Raw genomic sequence first — 15147 nt, 5'->3', positions numbered from 1 at the left:
TATGTATGTACATATATATACGTATACTGTATATACATATATATATATATGTATTTATATATACATATGGAACCGAAGAAGGCACTCCCGAGCTCCTGCCAGACATTTAGAGTCGTTTTATCAACCGAGAGAAATAAAATCCACAACCTCGAAGAATCCGGCCATAGCCACTGACTTGGCTCATATATCACTCAAGAGGTTTTGTGGAATTGCCTGGGTTGTGAAACCGTAAGTGTAAGATAACGTGTTCTTTGCATTGTGTGTAATGTTTGCATCTTGGGCATAGAGTGAGCGTTACTAGGCCAGCCATGTATTGGTAATGATAAGGATTCCCGCGAGTTTCACTAACTGGAGACCCACAATCCCACTGTACCTGGCAACAGTCCTTGGGTCCTCCCATGGATCTCTGAGAAGGAACTCTTGAACCTTTGTCTGTGTTTTATCAGTGTGGGACTTTTTCTATGCCACCGGCTGAAAGTGGTAGGAGATGAACAGTCGCTGGTTGTCGGCTCTCCTAGCTTGATAGAGAGATTTTGGGACTGGTCCACGGACCGAGTATCATCCCCTCATGGTTGGGCCTCGAGATGGGGATTACAGGTTTTGAAAATGGGTAGCAGGTACTCGTCATTGGTCCTTATTTACTGGATGGTGACCTGAGTGTAGATGATCCAGGGTTGTATCTTTAGAGTGTGGTCAACTTTATTTGTTTATCTATTTATTTATTTATTTTTATTTTTTATTTATCTTTTTTTCCAAATTGCTTATCCAGAGATAGCTGATGACACTTTCTATGGATCTTGCAGGAAGTGGCAAGGTTCCTGGACAGGAAACACAGGGGGCGCTACCGTGTGTACAACCTCTGTTCAGAAAGACACTACGAAGAATCCTACTTCCACGGCAGCGTCGAGAGGTTCCTCATCGACGACCACAACGTTCCTCCACTCACGTAAGTCTCGGCAAAACCCTGCAAGTATTTCGTGAAAACTCGCAGAGGATAAAGAGCTCGTTTCTGAACGGTTTTGCGAAGTGTTTTCTGAATAAAATTATACAGGGATGACCTGTCATCGAAGAGCCAAGAAAAGAGGGAGGGACGGGTGGTGAATGGGAGTGGAGTATATGGAGATGAAGTGGGTGAGAGTGGATTTATACTTTTGAGTTTGGTTACCTCCCTTGTAAAGGGGGAAAATCCCTTGATATATGTGTACATTACTATCTTCATCATCATCATCATCATTGTAATCGTTATTGTTATTATTGATATTATTATTATTATTACTATTATTATTATTATTATTAATTATTATTATTAATATTATTATCATTATTATTATTGTTGTTGTTTTTGTTGTTGTCGTCATCGTCATCATCTTCACCATCACTACCACCACCACCATCATCATCATCATCATCATCATCATCATCATCATCATCATCATCATCAATCATCATCATCATCATCATCATCATCATCATCATCAACATGGTTTCTCCAAAGGTAAGTCATGCGTGACTAATCTTCTATCCTTTTACACTAAGGTATATAAGGCGTCAGACAACAATGAAAATTACGATGTTATTTACCTTGACTTTAGCAAAGCGTTCGACAAAGTGCCACACCAGAGACTACTAAATAAAATCAAAGCCCATGGCATAGGAGGAAAAGTGTTAGAATGGATTAGAGCTTGGATTAGTAACAGAAAACAGCGGGTCACCATAAATGGAATAAAATCTAGGTGGGGCAGTGTTACTAGCGGGGTCCCCCAGGGCTCGGTTTTGGGTCCCTTGTTGTTCATTATGTATATAAACGACTTAGACGATGGGTTAAATAGTGATGTTAGTAAGTTTGCGGACGACACTAAAATAGGACGCCTAATTAGGTCAGGAGAAGACGCCCAGATTCTGCAGGATGATCTTAATAAACTGTTAACATGGTCGGTGAAATGGCAAATGAACTTCAATATCTCTAAGTGTAGCGTGTTAAACGTAGGGCTACACAACCCCGAAAATAGATACAACTTAGATAACACGTTTTTAGAAAAATCTGAGTGCGAGAGGGACTTGGGAATTCTGGTGAGTCCGGACCTTAAAACCAGGAAGCAGTGCATTAGCGCCAGAAATAAAGCAAACAGGACATTAGGATTCATTGCTAGGACGGTAACGAATAGAAGTGCAGAGGTAATTATTAAACTCTATCTAGCGATAGTTAGACCCATCCTTGACTATGCGGTACAGTTTTGGTCTCCGTCCTACAGAATGGACATAAATTCACTAGAATCAGTACAGAGAAGAATGACCAAAATGATACAAGGACTCGGAAATTTGCCTTACGAAGAGAGGCTTAGGCACCTACACTTACACTCTCTGGAAAGACGCAGAGTGCGGGGTGATCTAAGAGAAGTGTTCAAGTGGATCAAAGGCTATAACAAGGGTGATGCAAACAAGGTCATCATAATAAAACAACAGGGCAGGACTCGCAGTAATGGGTATAAACTGGACAAATTTAGATTTAAGAAGGAAATAGGCAAGAATTGGTTTACAAATAGGGTGGTCGATGAATGGAATAAACTTAGTAACCACGTAGTAAGCGCTGATACTCTCAGTTGTTTTAAAAAACGATTAGACAACTTTATGGATGTGGATGACAGGTGGTGATGGATACGGAGCTGCCTAGTGTAGGCCTTATGGTCTTTTGCAGTCTCCTTTATTTCTTATGTTCTTATGTTCTTATTATTGTCATTATCATTATTATCATTATTGTTACTGTTATTACTATTAACATTATTCATTTATTTATCTGTTTATTTATATATACATATTTATTTTCAGGGACATGCTGAAGTTCAGCAAGAGCGTCCGGGAGTGGATGGCGCGTGATGAGGCGAACGTCATTGCGGTGCACTGCAAGGGAGGGAAGGGACGCACAGGAACTATGATCTGCGTCTTCCTCATTGACACAGGGCTCTTCAGGGACGCCGAGCACTGCCTTGGCTACTTCGGTGATAGAAGGACTGACAAGAACGCTGGCAAGAAGTTCCAAGGGGTCGAGACCCCGAGTCAGGTTAGTGGAACGGGAGGGACGGGATTTCATGTCAATCAGTCAACTGTTGACTTAAGTTTGTAACAGGACGAGGGGAGTTGTCGTCTGTTGTCACCATTCCTCGTGTAAAAAATTGGTGGAAAATTACTGGAAGTTGATGGAGTGTGTGTATTTTACGGGAAAAGGAGCTATGCTCACGTGGTGTCTTGTCTCTATATCTCGCTTTATCTAGACTGTTTTTAAATTCGTGTATCGTTTTTGCACATGTGGTAAGTGCCTTGGGGCATCACTTCTGCCATACACACACCACTTTTTCATCCAACTTGTTCCAAACGTCTATTATCCTGTGGGGAAAGTTGTTCTTTTTCAATTCTCTTCCATAATTGTCTTTTTTATTTTCTTTCCGTGTCTTCTTGTATCTCTACCATCCCATTTTATTAGATCCTCTCTATCAATGATTTCTATGCTTTTCATGATTCTATAATTAGTTATCAAGTCTCCTCTCTCTCTTCTTTGCTCTAATGTCTGTAGCTCAAGTTTTGCCAGTCTCTTCTCGTATGATAGTTCTGAGAGAGTTGGTGCCAATTTCGTAATTGCTCTTTGTATTCTTTCAAGTTTTGTCATACATTTTTTGTGCCTGGTGACCACGTCGTCACTGCATACTCCAATCTTGGTCTTATCAAAGTGACTATTATTTTCTTCACCATTTCTTCATCCAGGTATGTATATGCCACTTTGATTGTTCTTATCAAATTATGAGTTTCTCCATAAATTTTGTTTATATGTTTCTCAGGGGACATATTCACAATAATGACTCCCAGGTCCTTCTCATTTTTCACTTTTTTAATTTCTATGATCCACTATTCTTTTTTTACTTCTTCCAAATTCCATTATACTACACTTCTTAGTATTGAATTCCATCTCCCACTTCCTACTCCATTCCCATACTTTATTGAGATCACTCTGCAGCAACTCAGTCTTCTATCGTGTTCACTTTTTTCAACAGTTTTGCATCGTCCGCAAAACTCATATAACTTTCAATTCCTTGATATATATAGCAAACATTATTGGGGCCAGTACTGTTCCTTGTGGAACTCCACTAATCACTCCATCCTAATTAGAATGTTTGTCTCTTATCACCACTCTCATTTTTCTTTCATGCAAAAAGTTTTCCATCCATGTCTAAGACCATTCTCTTTTTTTTTTTTTTTTTTTTTTTTTGCTTAGCTTCGCCTATTAGTATCTTCTCTCTTTCTATTTTCTCAACACTCATTTCCCTTTTTATCCATATATTGTAGTATTGTTCACTCTTTGCTAACTTGCTTGATTTTGCTAATATGTTTTCTACTATTTGTGATCTTAGAGGTTGATTTCTTTCTTTAGAATATTATCCCATTCTATACACTTCTATATCTTTCTCTACTTCCTGGTCATCATCTTGTACTTCTTTTAGAATTGTTATTGGTTTTTCTTTTTCCGCTTTTTCTCTCATGTACCTCACCAGACCATGTTCTTCCTTTAATCCAGATACCACAATGCACTTTATTTCTATCCATTGTATCTCTGACCCAGTTTGGTTTTTCTTTGCTTGAATAATTGTGTCCTTTGCATTTTCCTGCATCTGTTGTTGTACTATTTCTTTAAAAACTATCACTTTGTTTTCTGTTTTCATTCCATCTTTTTAATCCTCTGCAGATTTTCCTCACCTAAGTTTTCCTCAGTTCTTTCAGACATTGCCTGTATTTTGTGATTTACCTCTTTTTTTAAGTTCTCACTATTGGTAGTATCATTGATTTTCACCGTTTCATTTTCACATTCATCCTCCATTAGATCCTTTTTAATTCCCTTAGCTCATTATTTAGTTTGGAATTTATTTTCTTTAGTTCTCATATCTCATTAATTGTTAGCTTCAAAAAGGCATTTACAATCTCTTTCCTTAGTTATATGAATTCTTTCCCCCTCAAGTTTCTAATAATACTCATCTCCCTTTCCATCTCTAATATTTGACTCAAATTTCTTCTTTCGACCTTACCTTGCATTTTCTCTGGTTAGATCAATTTAACACTGCAGAGAAATAATTTTGGGTAACCAGAAGTGCTCCCCACTCCCATTCAATACAAACCAGGCCCCTTGTTCTCTTTACACTATTTATTTATTTTTTATATTTATTTTTATTTATATATATATATATATATATATATATATATATATATATATATATATATATATATATATATATATATATATATATATATATATATATTTTTTTTAGCCTTCGGAGCTCTAGTTGAAAGGTATTGACAGCGTGTGTGTGTATTAATTCACCTAGGTGTATTATACGGTAACCAGAAGTGCTCCCCACTCCCATTCAATACAAACCAGGCCCCTTGTTCTCTTTACACTATTTATTTATTTTTTATATTTATTTTTATTTTTATTTTTATTTATATATATATATATATATATATATATATATATATATATATATATATATTTTTTTTTTTAGCCTTCGGAGCTCTAGTTGAAAGGTATTGACAGCGTGTGTGTGTATTAATTCACCTAATTGTATTATACAGGAAAGGGAGCTTTGCTCGTAGTAACCCATCTTTGTATCTCAGCATCTTGTTTGTTCTTGAATTATTGTATGGTTTATGTACACACTATTCACTATTGTTTAGTCCAATTTGTTCCAGACATCCACCATTCTGTGTGGAAAACTTTTTTTTTTTCTTTTTTCAGATCTCCTCTATAACTATCCTTTTTGAGTTTCTTTTCATGCCCTCTTGTTTTTCTTTTATCCCACTTTGATAAGTCTTCTCTATCAAGGACTTCCATGCCTTTCATGATTCTGTAAATGGCCAATAGATCTCCTCTTTCTCTTCTTTGTTCCAGGGTTGGTAGTTTCAGTTTGGACAATCTTTGTTCATATGTTTATTCTAAAAGTGTTGGGGCCATCTTTGTCGCTGCTCTTTTTTGGGATTACACCTAACGGCAATTCAACCCTGCTTACATCTAGTATTCTCTTTGTTGGTTCCCTATATTTTTGTCTACATCATCCTTTATTTTAGATTTTTACCACTAAGTGAATTTACTATGCGATATAATTTTAATCACTCGATAAACAAAACTCCCCGGTCCCAATGTGATACCAACTAGGTGTTTAGTTCAACTTATCAAAAAAGTGCTACACTCCAGAGCTCATTCTAGACGTCCATTCCAGACTGGTTTGTGTGTATTTACCTAGTTGTATTTAACCTAGTTGTAGGGGAGCTATGCTCATGGTGTTCCATCTTTGTATTGCTCCATATCTAGATTACTCTTAAATTCTTGTACTGTATTGAATTTGTACACACTGTTCTTTTGTCTAATATGTTCGAAAGAACAGTGTGTGTGTGTGTGAGAGAAATAAACAGAGGTCTTAAGCTTAATCTGCACTTTAGTAGATAAAAGTGAGTGTGTTGATGGCCTTTAGAGTTGGGTGGTGAGGAGTAGCTACTCGTAGAGTCTCTCCAATGTCTATCTCATGAGACAACCTTGTGCAGGGTCTTATTGTCAGTCCTTGGGAAACTGATAGGTAATATGTTAAAGATGGGATAACTATACAATTGATGTTTTAGGAACATATTCCAATCATATAGTGGAGACCCATAGTTTGACATCAGCCAGAATAGAAAGAATAATACCATCCAGTATACTGTAGGATTAACAGTTAAAGAAAAATTGGTAAAATACATTTGAGAGGAATTTGATTGAACTCAGTTATAATGACCAGAATCCTATCCTTTCTTCCGCTGAGCTCTTTTTCTTTCTACCAACAGAGTCGTTATGTTGGTTACTATGAGCGTGTGGTGAGTGCTGGAGGGGAACTTCCGAAGGAGATCCCTCTTATCATAACAACAATCAGTGTTCGAGGCATCCGGCATGTTGGTGCAGGCGATGGGTCAGAGTTTATCATTTCGGTCAAGTCTCGTGCCCATACCATTCCCTTCCATTGCAGCATCTCACCTAATAAGAACTGTCAGGTAAGAAAATTTGTCCAATCTGATCTCAAAGGTTTATAGGTTGTAGAAAAAAAAGTTTTCAAATTAGAAATGGTGTTAGTGCAAGAATGTCATTCCAGAGTTTGCTGGGGAATAAGAGCCATTGTTTTGGAGAGTGTAGGCTTGTTGGGCAATATTTAGATAAAAGTGATTATTATGAAAGTTGTACAAACAATTGTGATATAGCAAATTTGTCTATATGTACATTTTCATTTTGTGTTTTACATTATTGTATTTTTTTCCTTTTAGTTTAATAAATGTTAATATAAACTAAGTTTAAGGGGGATGGAAAGGAAGTCAAATCTTTAGTGGGGATCAACCCACCAATGCCACCATTACCACTATTACAACCACCACCAAACATCCCTGTATTAAGAGAATGTTTTTGTGGCATTGCACAGTACAGTACTGCTGATTAATTATTCACTGCAGATTTTTTTCACTAACAGTTATTCAAAGCATCCACATAATCAAACACTTCTGTACCACCCTGCCACACTCACCCTTCTCTATATTTCTGCAGACGTCCTATGATAAGGCAGCCGATACTCTCACCGTCCGACTGATGAATGCTCCCGTCATCCGGGGCGACACCAGGGTCATGTTCTTGGCTGATAGTGTATGTAATCTAAAATACCACCCTGTTCACCAAATGTTTTTCAATATATACATCGTATTATTAGATTTGTACTTTAAATTGGGTTCCTGAAGATATAATTTTAGCCAAAGTAAGATGTTTATTTTAATGGCCACAATCGTACGTTGAAACTAACTTTTTCTCGTTACATTTTTTTTTCCAAATTTATAAATGCCCTTAGTAAGTATACCTGGGACTCCTAGGAAAGCTATTTAGATGAAATTTCCCCTTACTCCTGCACTCTGCTATGATAAATAACCTCTTTGCTACCAATGGGTACCATGGAGGGGTACCATGTACCATAAAATAGCCTGATGGAAGCCAGAGTAAACAGAAAAGTGACACCCAATCTAGAATAGCTTAAACCTAGTGGAAGAATGAATTGTAAATGATAAAAGAAAGTTGGATTTGACGCAAAGGCTAATAATGAGCTCTTGTTGTATGAGCTGACCCTATAGGACACTTACATAGTGAAACCAAAATCTTCCCAAATTGATGATATGAAAATGACTGGAACACAATTTTTTTATCTTCTTCTATAGTTCAGCTCAAAGCCACTTGCTTGATTGGAAAGTAAACCTATGGTTTCCAAATGACTTTAGATTGTAATGACATGTTTCTTTTCTATTCTGCAGCATAAGATACCAAAGGGCTATGAGAACTGCCCATTCTTCTTTTGGTTTCATACAGGATTTATCAACAATAATAGGTAATCTACTTCATCTTTTATTGGTTATTTTCATATACTCTTTTGTTGAATTTCTATCAATTCATCCTCACTTATTTTTTATAGAAAAGAAGTTCTCCACTTTTCATTTACATAACCAAAATAAATTCTAGTCCTAATGACTAATTTTTACTTGCAGACTCAGGTTGGAGCGGCAGGAATTGGATAACCCCCACAAAAGTAAAACATGGCATGTCTTCCGGGAGAACTTTGAAGTCACTCTTGACTTTGAAGTAGATACCATGACTAAGGCCTATTAGACAAATATGAGAGGGGCAGAAGAAGACTGAATCATTTATCAAGTGAAATCAGAGATTGGATAACAATATTTATTTTACTGGAACATTAGATCTGGCAAACTTACTTGTTCCATATTTGTGGGGTATGATGTAATACCATTACACACCCAACTATGAATAATAAAAAAGACAAGTGCTGTTTGCACTCTTTGTGGTACTAGAGCCAATTGAAAATAGAGAACATGAAAGCAGTTTTTACATCTAGCATAAATAAGTCTGAAATGTATGAACTATGAAGTCATTCTTCACAATGAACTTAAGTTGCCATTTACTATAGCATCATAAACTATTTTATTGTTGTGAAGACATCATTACTTCAGACAAGGAGAGAAATTTGAGGTTATAAAAAGTGCTTCATGAGGAAGACATACACAAGAAAAGAAGCCAAAGCAGTGAGCTAGGCCTAGTGTTAATTTTTTATATCCAAGACTTATGGAAAATTTCAATTTTTAGACAAGATGCTTTTTTTATTGATTATGCTGAGTTATCTTTCACTATTTCCATTTTGCTCTGCTGCCATCATTAGTAGAATACCAGTTATCAGCAGTCCTTGGTTGCACTTTGATAACAGTGCCCTGAAATCAGTATGTATCAAAAATGTTATACAGGGATTCAGGGACCAACAATGGGAGCCTGCCTGTGGCGGTCCTACAAAATGGATGTCAGAGAGCATACCTCTTCATTACCCATCTTCACATCCCATCAACAACCTCACCTCTGTCTCAGGGTTGGCACTCTGTCTTTGGAGCAGGCCCAAGATCTCTATAATTTTTTACTATTTTCCCTCCACTTTGTTCACATAAAGAAAACTGACAACTGCTGCCCTACTCCTCCCTCTCCTCCTCCTCCTCCTGTTTGCTAATGCAACATAGACAGCAGTCCAACATTTCTAACTACAGAGAACTATGGGAAGGTCTGAGAACAGCTGCTGACTACTGTGAGGCTAGGGATTTCCATTTGGTGAAATATGAGGCAATGGTTATTTATCTGTTCTCTTAAGATTTTACAAGTGAAATTAAAACGTGGCAGAGGTAGCTAGAGCTGAATGTGCATGGGCAGTTACAAAAAATATTGGGAAGTTAAAAATAAAAAGAATAATGAAATTTTAAAAATATAAGGAAAAATTTCTCTTGGCAGCTGGAATATACTGCTGAAAGAGAATGTCTTAAATTAAAAGTTCACCAGCTTTGCTGAATTTCACCATATAGTAGTTAATTATTCAAAATGGCTAATTCTCTTCATAATCATTGTAGTACCAGTGAAGGTTTACAGTTAAATATCTAATTGCAACAAAGGAGATACACAAAATTTGCTGCACTACAAGCTATTAATTTTTTTTTTTTTTTTTTTTTTAGTTACTCTTTAGCACATGGCTTGGAAAGGATATGAATCAAGTATGTCAGAGATTTTTGACTGTGCTTACAACTTACAGGTAAACCTCCTTCTGTACAGCACTCCCAGCCTTTCAAGCCTCAAATCCTATATCTGTGATCTTTCAGTTTGTATAACATATCCTCACATAAATATATATATATATATACTGTATTATAAGACAAGACCAAGTCATAATATCATTAAATGCTTACATTTTTAGGACCATCATTTATGCAGCTTTCAGCCTATGCCTGCTAAAGTCTGTGTGTGAAGCAAGTAAGATGCATTTGTTGTCATTAGATCTTAGTTCCCTCCGTATGGAGTTCCATCATGTATCACACTATGGGTGGGTTAACATTCATTCTGGCTGTAATTTACCAAGAGTATGAATGCAAGTGCTGAATATAATATTTTTATGTGATTACTAAAAGGTATTTCTGTGATTGTTAATAATTGTTCATTCACTCAGTTTTCATGATAGCAGAATGCAGGTACATGTCATTATCGCATGCTTCAAATTGCAACAAATCATTGTATCTTATCATTAATTTGGCTTATCACTCAATGATAGTAATGATACATTTTGTGGAGTATTGACTTTATTGCATAAAATGTGCTACAAGTTGTGACAGACCACCTTGTCACAGGCTTTTAGTAATTGTTAACTGAAGACAATATGGAAAGCAGAAAATTTGTGAAATGCACAATAATTGGAATCCCATTCATTGGTCTGCTGTCTGCTAGTGAAATAAGGTAAATGTTTTGTTTATCCATCATTTATTGTTTGCTGGTTTTTAAAACAAGGTAGAATTGGACCTATGACAGGTACCTGCATGTAATGGTCCAGTGAGATGGACATCAGGGAGAATCCTCTCCTTGCTGCATATTCTTCAAAACTCATCAACATCTTCACCTCCACCTGGGGGTACAGCCTCAGGGGATTGACATTTTGGTCTCAGGACTGGGCCTAGATCTTTCTCTATCAACTTCAACTGTATTTTCTCCATGTTTTCACATAAGGAGAATTGACATCTGGCAACTGCTCTCCTCCCACAACTATCACAAGTTGGTTTCATAAAAACAGTTCCACACTAATGCAGTTCAGACAGTAGTTCAATGTTTCTTCCCAGAGAGGTCATGAGAACCTGAGAACTGTTGTCAGCTCGTGTGGGGCTGCAGATTTTCAATCAGTGAAACTCAAGGCAATAGATATTATCATTAAAAAGTAAATTATTTTGTTTATCCAAATACTTCTTGCAGACTCACTTTACACTTCTCTTTATAGTGGCTATATTGTACAAAGTCCACTGCCAGTATGCACAAATTTGTCCTGCACTGGCACTGAATTTTGATTACTCATTACCTATCATTCTCATTACCCAACTATATCATCCTATCTTATCACAAACATGGATATGGTTCACTTTACCCTGTATGAACTAAGCTATCATATCTAAAGCAACTTCACCTCTTCATGTAATGCAACATGTGTGTTGCATTATGCACTAACTGCCTGTTTGTTGTTACTGTGTGATTGTACATAAAGCTGCAGTTGATTTTTATACGACAGACAAGACTACCTATTTGTTAAATGATTATATACAAACTTATCACAATTTATTTGTGTTTCATTTACCTTTTATGTACTAGCCTACCAGGTACCAGCCATACCTCCTGGTGGAGGTCATTCGCCATGGTCTTGGATCATGTGTTGGACTCATGATCAACAGCTATTACCCTCCCAGATGAGAACTCAGAGCTCATATATGACCAATCTCTGGGTAATGCTGCGACCCTACACACACACACACAAACCCAATTTCCCGCCCAAGAGTTGGAGTAACAACTAGCAGCACAGCGATACTGAAATTATTTCAGCCCTGGGCAGGATTCGAACTTGGACCACTGTAGTAGCGGTTGCGAATGCTATTACTGCACCAATGAGGCGTGTCTTTACCTAGTACTGCATTTACTTAGTTGGATTATACGAGAAGAGAGCTATGCTCGTAGTGACCCATCTTTGTATCTTTCAGCATCTAGTTTGTTCTTAAATTCTTGTATGTTTTTTAATTTATTTCCATGACCTCTTAAAGCCTTCCCATCTGTAATCAGGAGATCTCTTCTATCAATGCAATTTATCCCCTTTATTGACCTGAACACTAATCATGACACTTCTTTCTCTTCAATCTTTCAAAGTTGTCAGACCCAGTACCTTTAGTTTTTCCTCATATGGTTTATCTGCCAGGCTGGGAACCAGTTTGTTTGCTGCCCTTTGTATTCTCTCAATCTTGCTTATACCCTTCACACCGTGTGGGGACCATACTACTAACATATATTCCAGTCTTGCACATATCAGGGTTTCAATTATTTTTTTCATCATCTCTTCATCCATATAATGGAATGCCACTTTAATCTTCTGCAGTAATCCATAAGTCTCCCCCCACTATCCTGCTGATATGTTTATCAGGTGACAGGTTGTCTTTTATCAACACTCCCAAGTATTTCTTCTCTTTTGCTTTTGTAATGTGTTTGCTTCCCAAGGAATAGTCTAAGGATGCCCTTTTACTGCTATTGCTCATTTCCAGTACTTTGCAAGTGTAGCTGTTAGGTCGGGTTTACACAATGGTGCTTGGCGGGTACAGATAAACCCTCTCTGGGTTTTCTTGGTTTATTAAGCAGGTACTTGAGGTATTACAACTTGGAGATATAATCTCCCCTGGTGAGTCTAAGGGAGAGTGTCTCCCCTAGTCTCTTCTATCTCTGGCAACACAGTTGCACTATATAAAGTGGAATATGCCAATCTGAGCATGTTCGGTGTAGGTTGTAAGAAACATCTTACATTTTATATCTTTATACTGATATATGAGTGATGGATTGTAATGAGTTTAGAAATATTATTGTGGATGTGGCTAGACATAGTGTATGTATTGCAGTTACAATAACATAGCTTGGTAGGTATAAGGAAAGGTTAATAAACTGTCTGGTGACATTAGATACTTCTGTCAATTCACTGGGTGATGGCATGATGTAGCATTGTTATGTGTTACCTTATCTGAGTCAGATGGAAATGTGCAGGTCATAAAGATTGGAGGTATTACTAAAGGCTAGTCACTTGCATGCTTTTGAATTATGTGTCTGGTGTGTGACATATCATAATGGTTAGTAATGGTAGGATACATACCTCCCTGACCTCTTTGAGGTATGTCGTCATACCTCCAGTTAAGGTCGAGACAGTGGGGTTTGGCATAAAAAATATACAATTGCAAAAGAAAGATATGATGCGTCACATTGGTAGTGGGAGATATTATATCATGGAGTACTAGTAAAGGAGGGTTTACATATATTATATCTTTCAATGTACAGTATTATGTCGAATTTGTTGAATGTTTTATTTATGTTGATTTGAAGAATTGGCAGTGAATTTTGTGAGCATTTATCACTTTATGTCTTAGTATGTGGATTCTGCTGAATTCATTAGTTAATAATTGTTTCTCTTGTATATGTATTTATTAGCTTGTTTGTATCTCTCTATTTATATTGAGTGTATTTACATATTTGTGTAGCTATGTGTAAAAATTTGGGAACCAGGGTACTTGGTGTAGATCTACGTGGATTTTATGTGTAGTCTAGATGCAATGCTGGGTGATTGAAAACTTATGGTGCTTCATAAAGATTAGTACTGGCTGTCCACTATTGTTGACTTTCCAGTACCTTCGTGGTGTTTGTCTCGGGCGAAGGGAGGGGGTGGAGTGGGCAGACGTGGTTGGAGTGGTCATTGCTGTGGGTCACTGCATGGAGGGAGTGGATGGAGGGTCAAGGTGAGTAGAGTGTTGAGGTCACTCTCGTCAGTTATGCTCGACCGATGCAACAGTGTGGAAGGAGGGAGCAGAGGGTCGAGGTCCGCCTCTGCCTGACGCGAAATTCCTGGCAGGCTCCGTACGTGAAGGTCTAAAAAGATTAAAGTAAATTAGTGTGTTATATTTCATACTCACGGAAGTGGGGTGCTGGAGTAGGAAGATGTTACAATCATTACTTTGGAGGGGACGGATGTGGAGGGATGGTGTGTAGATGGGCTGGGTAAGGACTTGCCACAAAATGAAGTTACTTGGAACTGCTGACCCTGAAGTCAGCGCGCTGGGCTTGGGTCCGTGGTGACCTATTGGGGGATAAGATTACTTAGGTTGCATTTGTCGGGCGGTTGGATGGTGGAGTGGGTAGAAAAGCAATGGTTGTTTGGAGGTGAATGATGTGGAGGGGTGGTGTGTATACTGGACTGGGTAGGGACTTGCCGTTGTTTTGGGCAGAGGGAGGGGGTGGAATGGGTGGAGGTGGTTGGTTGGCTCGGAGTAGCGGGGCTTGATTGATGTCTTGAAGTTGATGGGTTAGGCTTGATTGATATTGGGCTTTGATGCGCTGTACTGGTAGTTCTTGTGACTTGATTTGATTTTGATGCGATGATGCGTTGGGTTGATTGAAATATTGATGTTTGCGTTGCTGGGAATCACTGCTCTGGGTTGACGAGTCTAGTCGTGTAACCGGTGAATGGCTACTCACGACACACTACATAGGGGGGTAGTGTGGGTAGTCTTGTAACCAGGTGGTCTATCCTACTCTGACACGCTATGGAGGAGTCGAGAATAGGTCTCTCCTACTCAGACAGCGGTATCTTTTCTGATTGATAGTAAACTGCCACCAGGTGGTTTGACATCGAATACCTTATTGATTTCACCACCGACTCTCTTCAAGATGGCTACAACTGTGACAGTCAGCGCATTTGGTCAGGCAATGACAGCAGTCGTGCTGGTAGACGAGGCTAGTCGTGGACAAGCAGCTTGGCAGGCAACGACGGTTTTAGCTGGGTACTTGTGGACAGGTGGTCTCCTCTTCAGTTGGGGCTAAAGGGTTGATGCTACACAATAGGGCTTAGCGGAGACAGATAAACTCTCTCCGGGTTTTCTTGTTTTATCAAGCAGTGTACTCGAGTTATTACAGCTTGGGGATATAGTCTCCCCTGGTGAGTCTAAGGGAGAGTG

The 15147-nt window shown here is 38.1% G+C and overlaps 1 protein-coding gene across 1 annotated transcript in view; it reads left to right on the top strand.

Annotated features, from left to right (window-relative positions):
• Positions 1-12187, top strand: part of LOC143026291 (phosphatidylinositol 3,4,5-trisphosphate 3-phosphatase TPTE2-like) — a gene marked incomplete at its 5' end in the record, with an annotated part of 55137 nt that extends 42950 nt beyond the window's left edge. The window contains 6 exon segments of the mRNA XM_076186424.1: positions 804-946; positions 2827-3058; positions 6856-7059; positions 7601-7696; positions 8350-8423; positions 8581-12187. Of these exon segments, the coding sequence (XP_076042539.1) occupies positions 804-946; positions 2827-3058; positions 6856-7059; positions 7601-7696; positions 8350-8423; positions 8581-8701 (870 nt within the window).
• Between the last annotated feature and the right edge of the window lie 2960 nt (positions 12188-15147).

This window comes from Oratosquilla oratoria, chromosome 6 (assembly GCF_046742065.1).
Source record: "Oratosquilla oratoria isolate Oo_2021 chromosome 6, ASM4674206v1, whole genome shotgun sequence".
Taxonomy (NCBI): domain Eukaryota; kingdom Metazoa; phylum Arthropoda; class Malacostraca; order Stomatopoda; family Squillidae; genus Oratosquilla; species Oratosquilla oratoria.
Note: the sequence above shows the minus strand (reverse complement) of the source record. Positions and strands in the feature narration are given on the sequence as shown.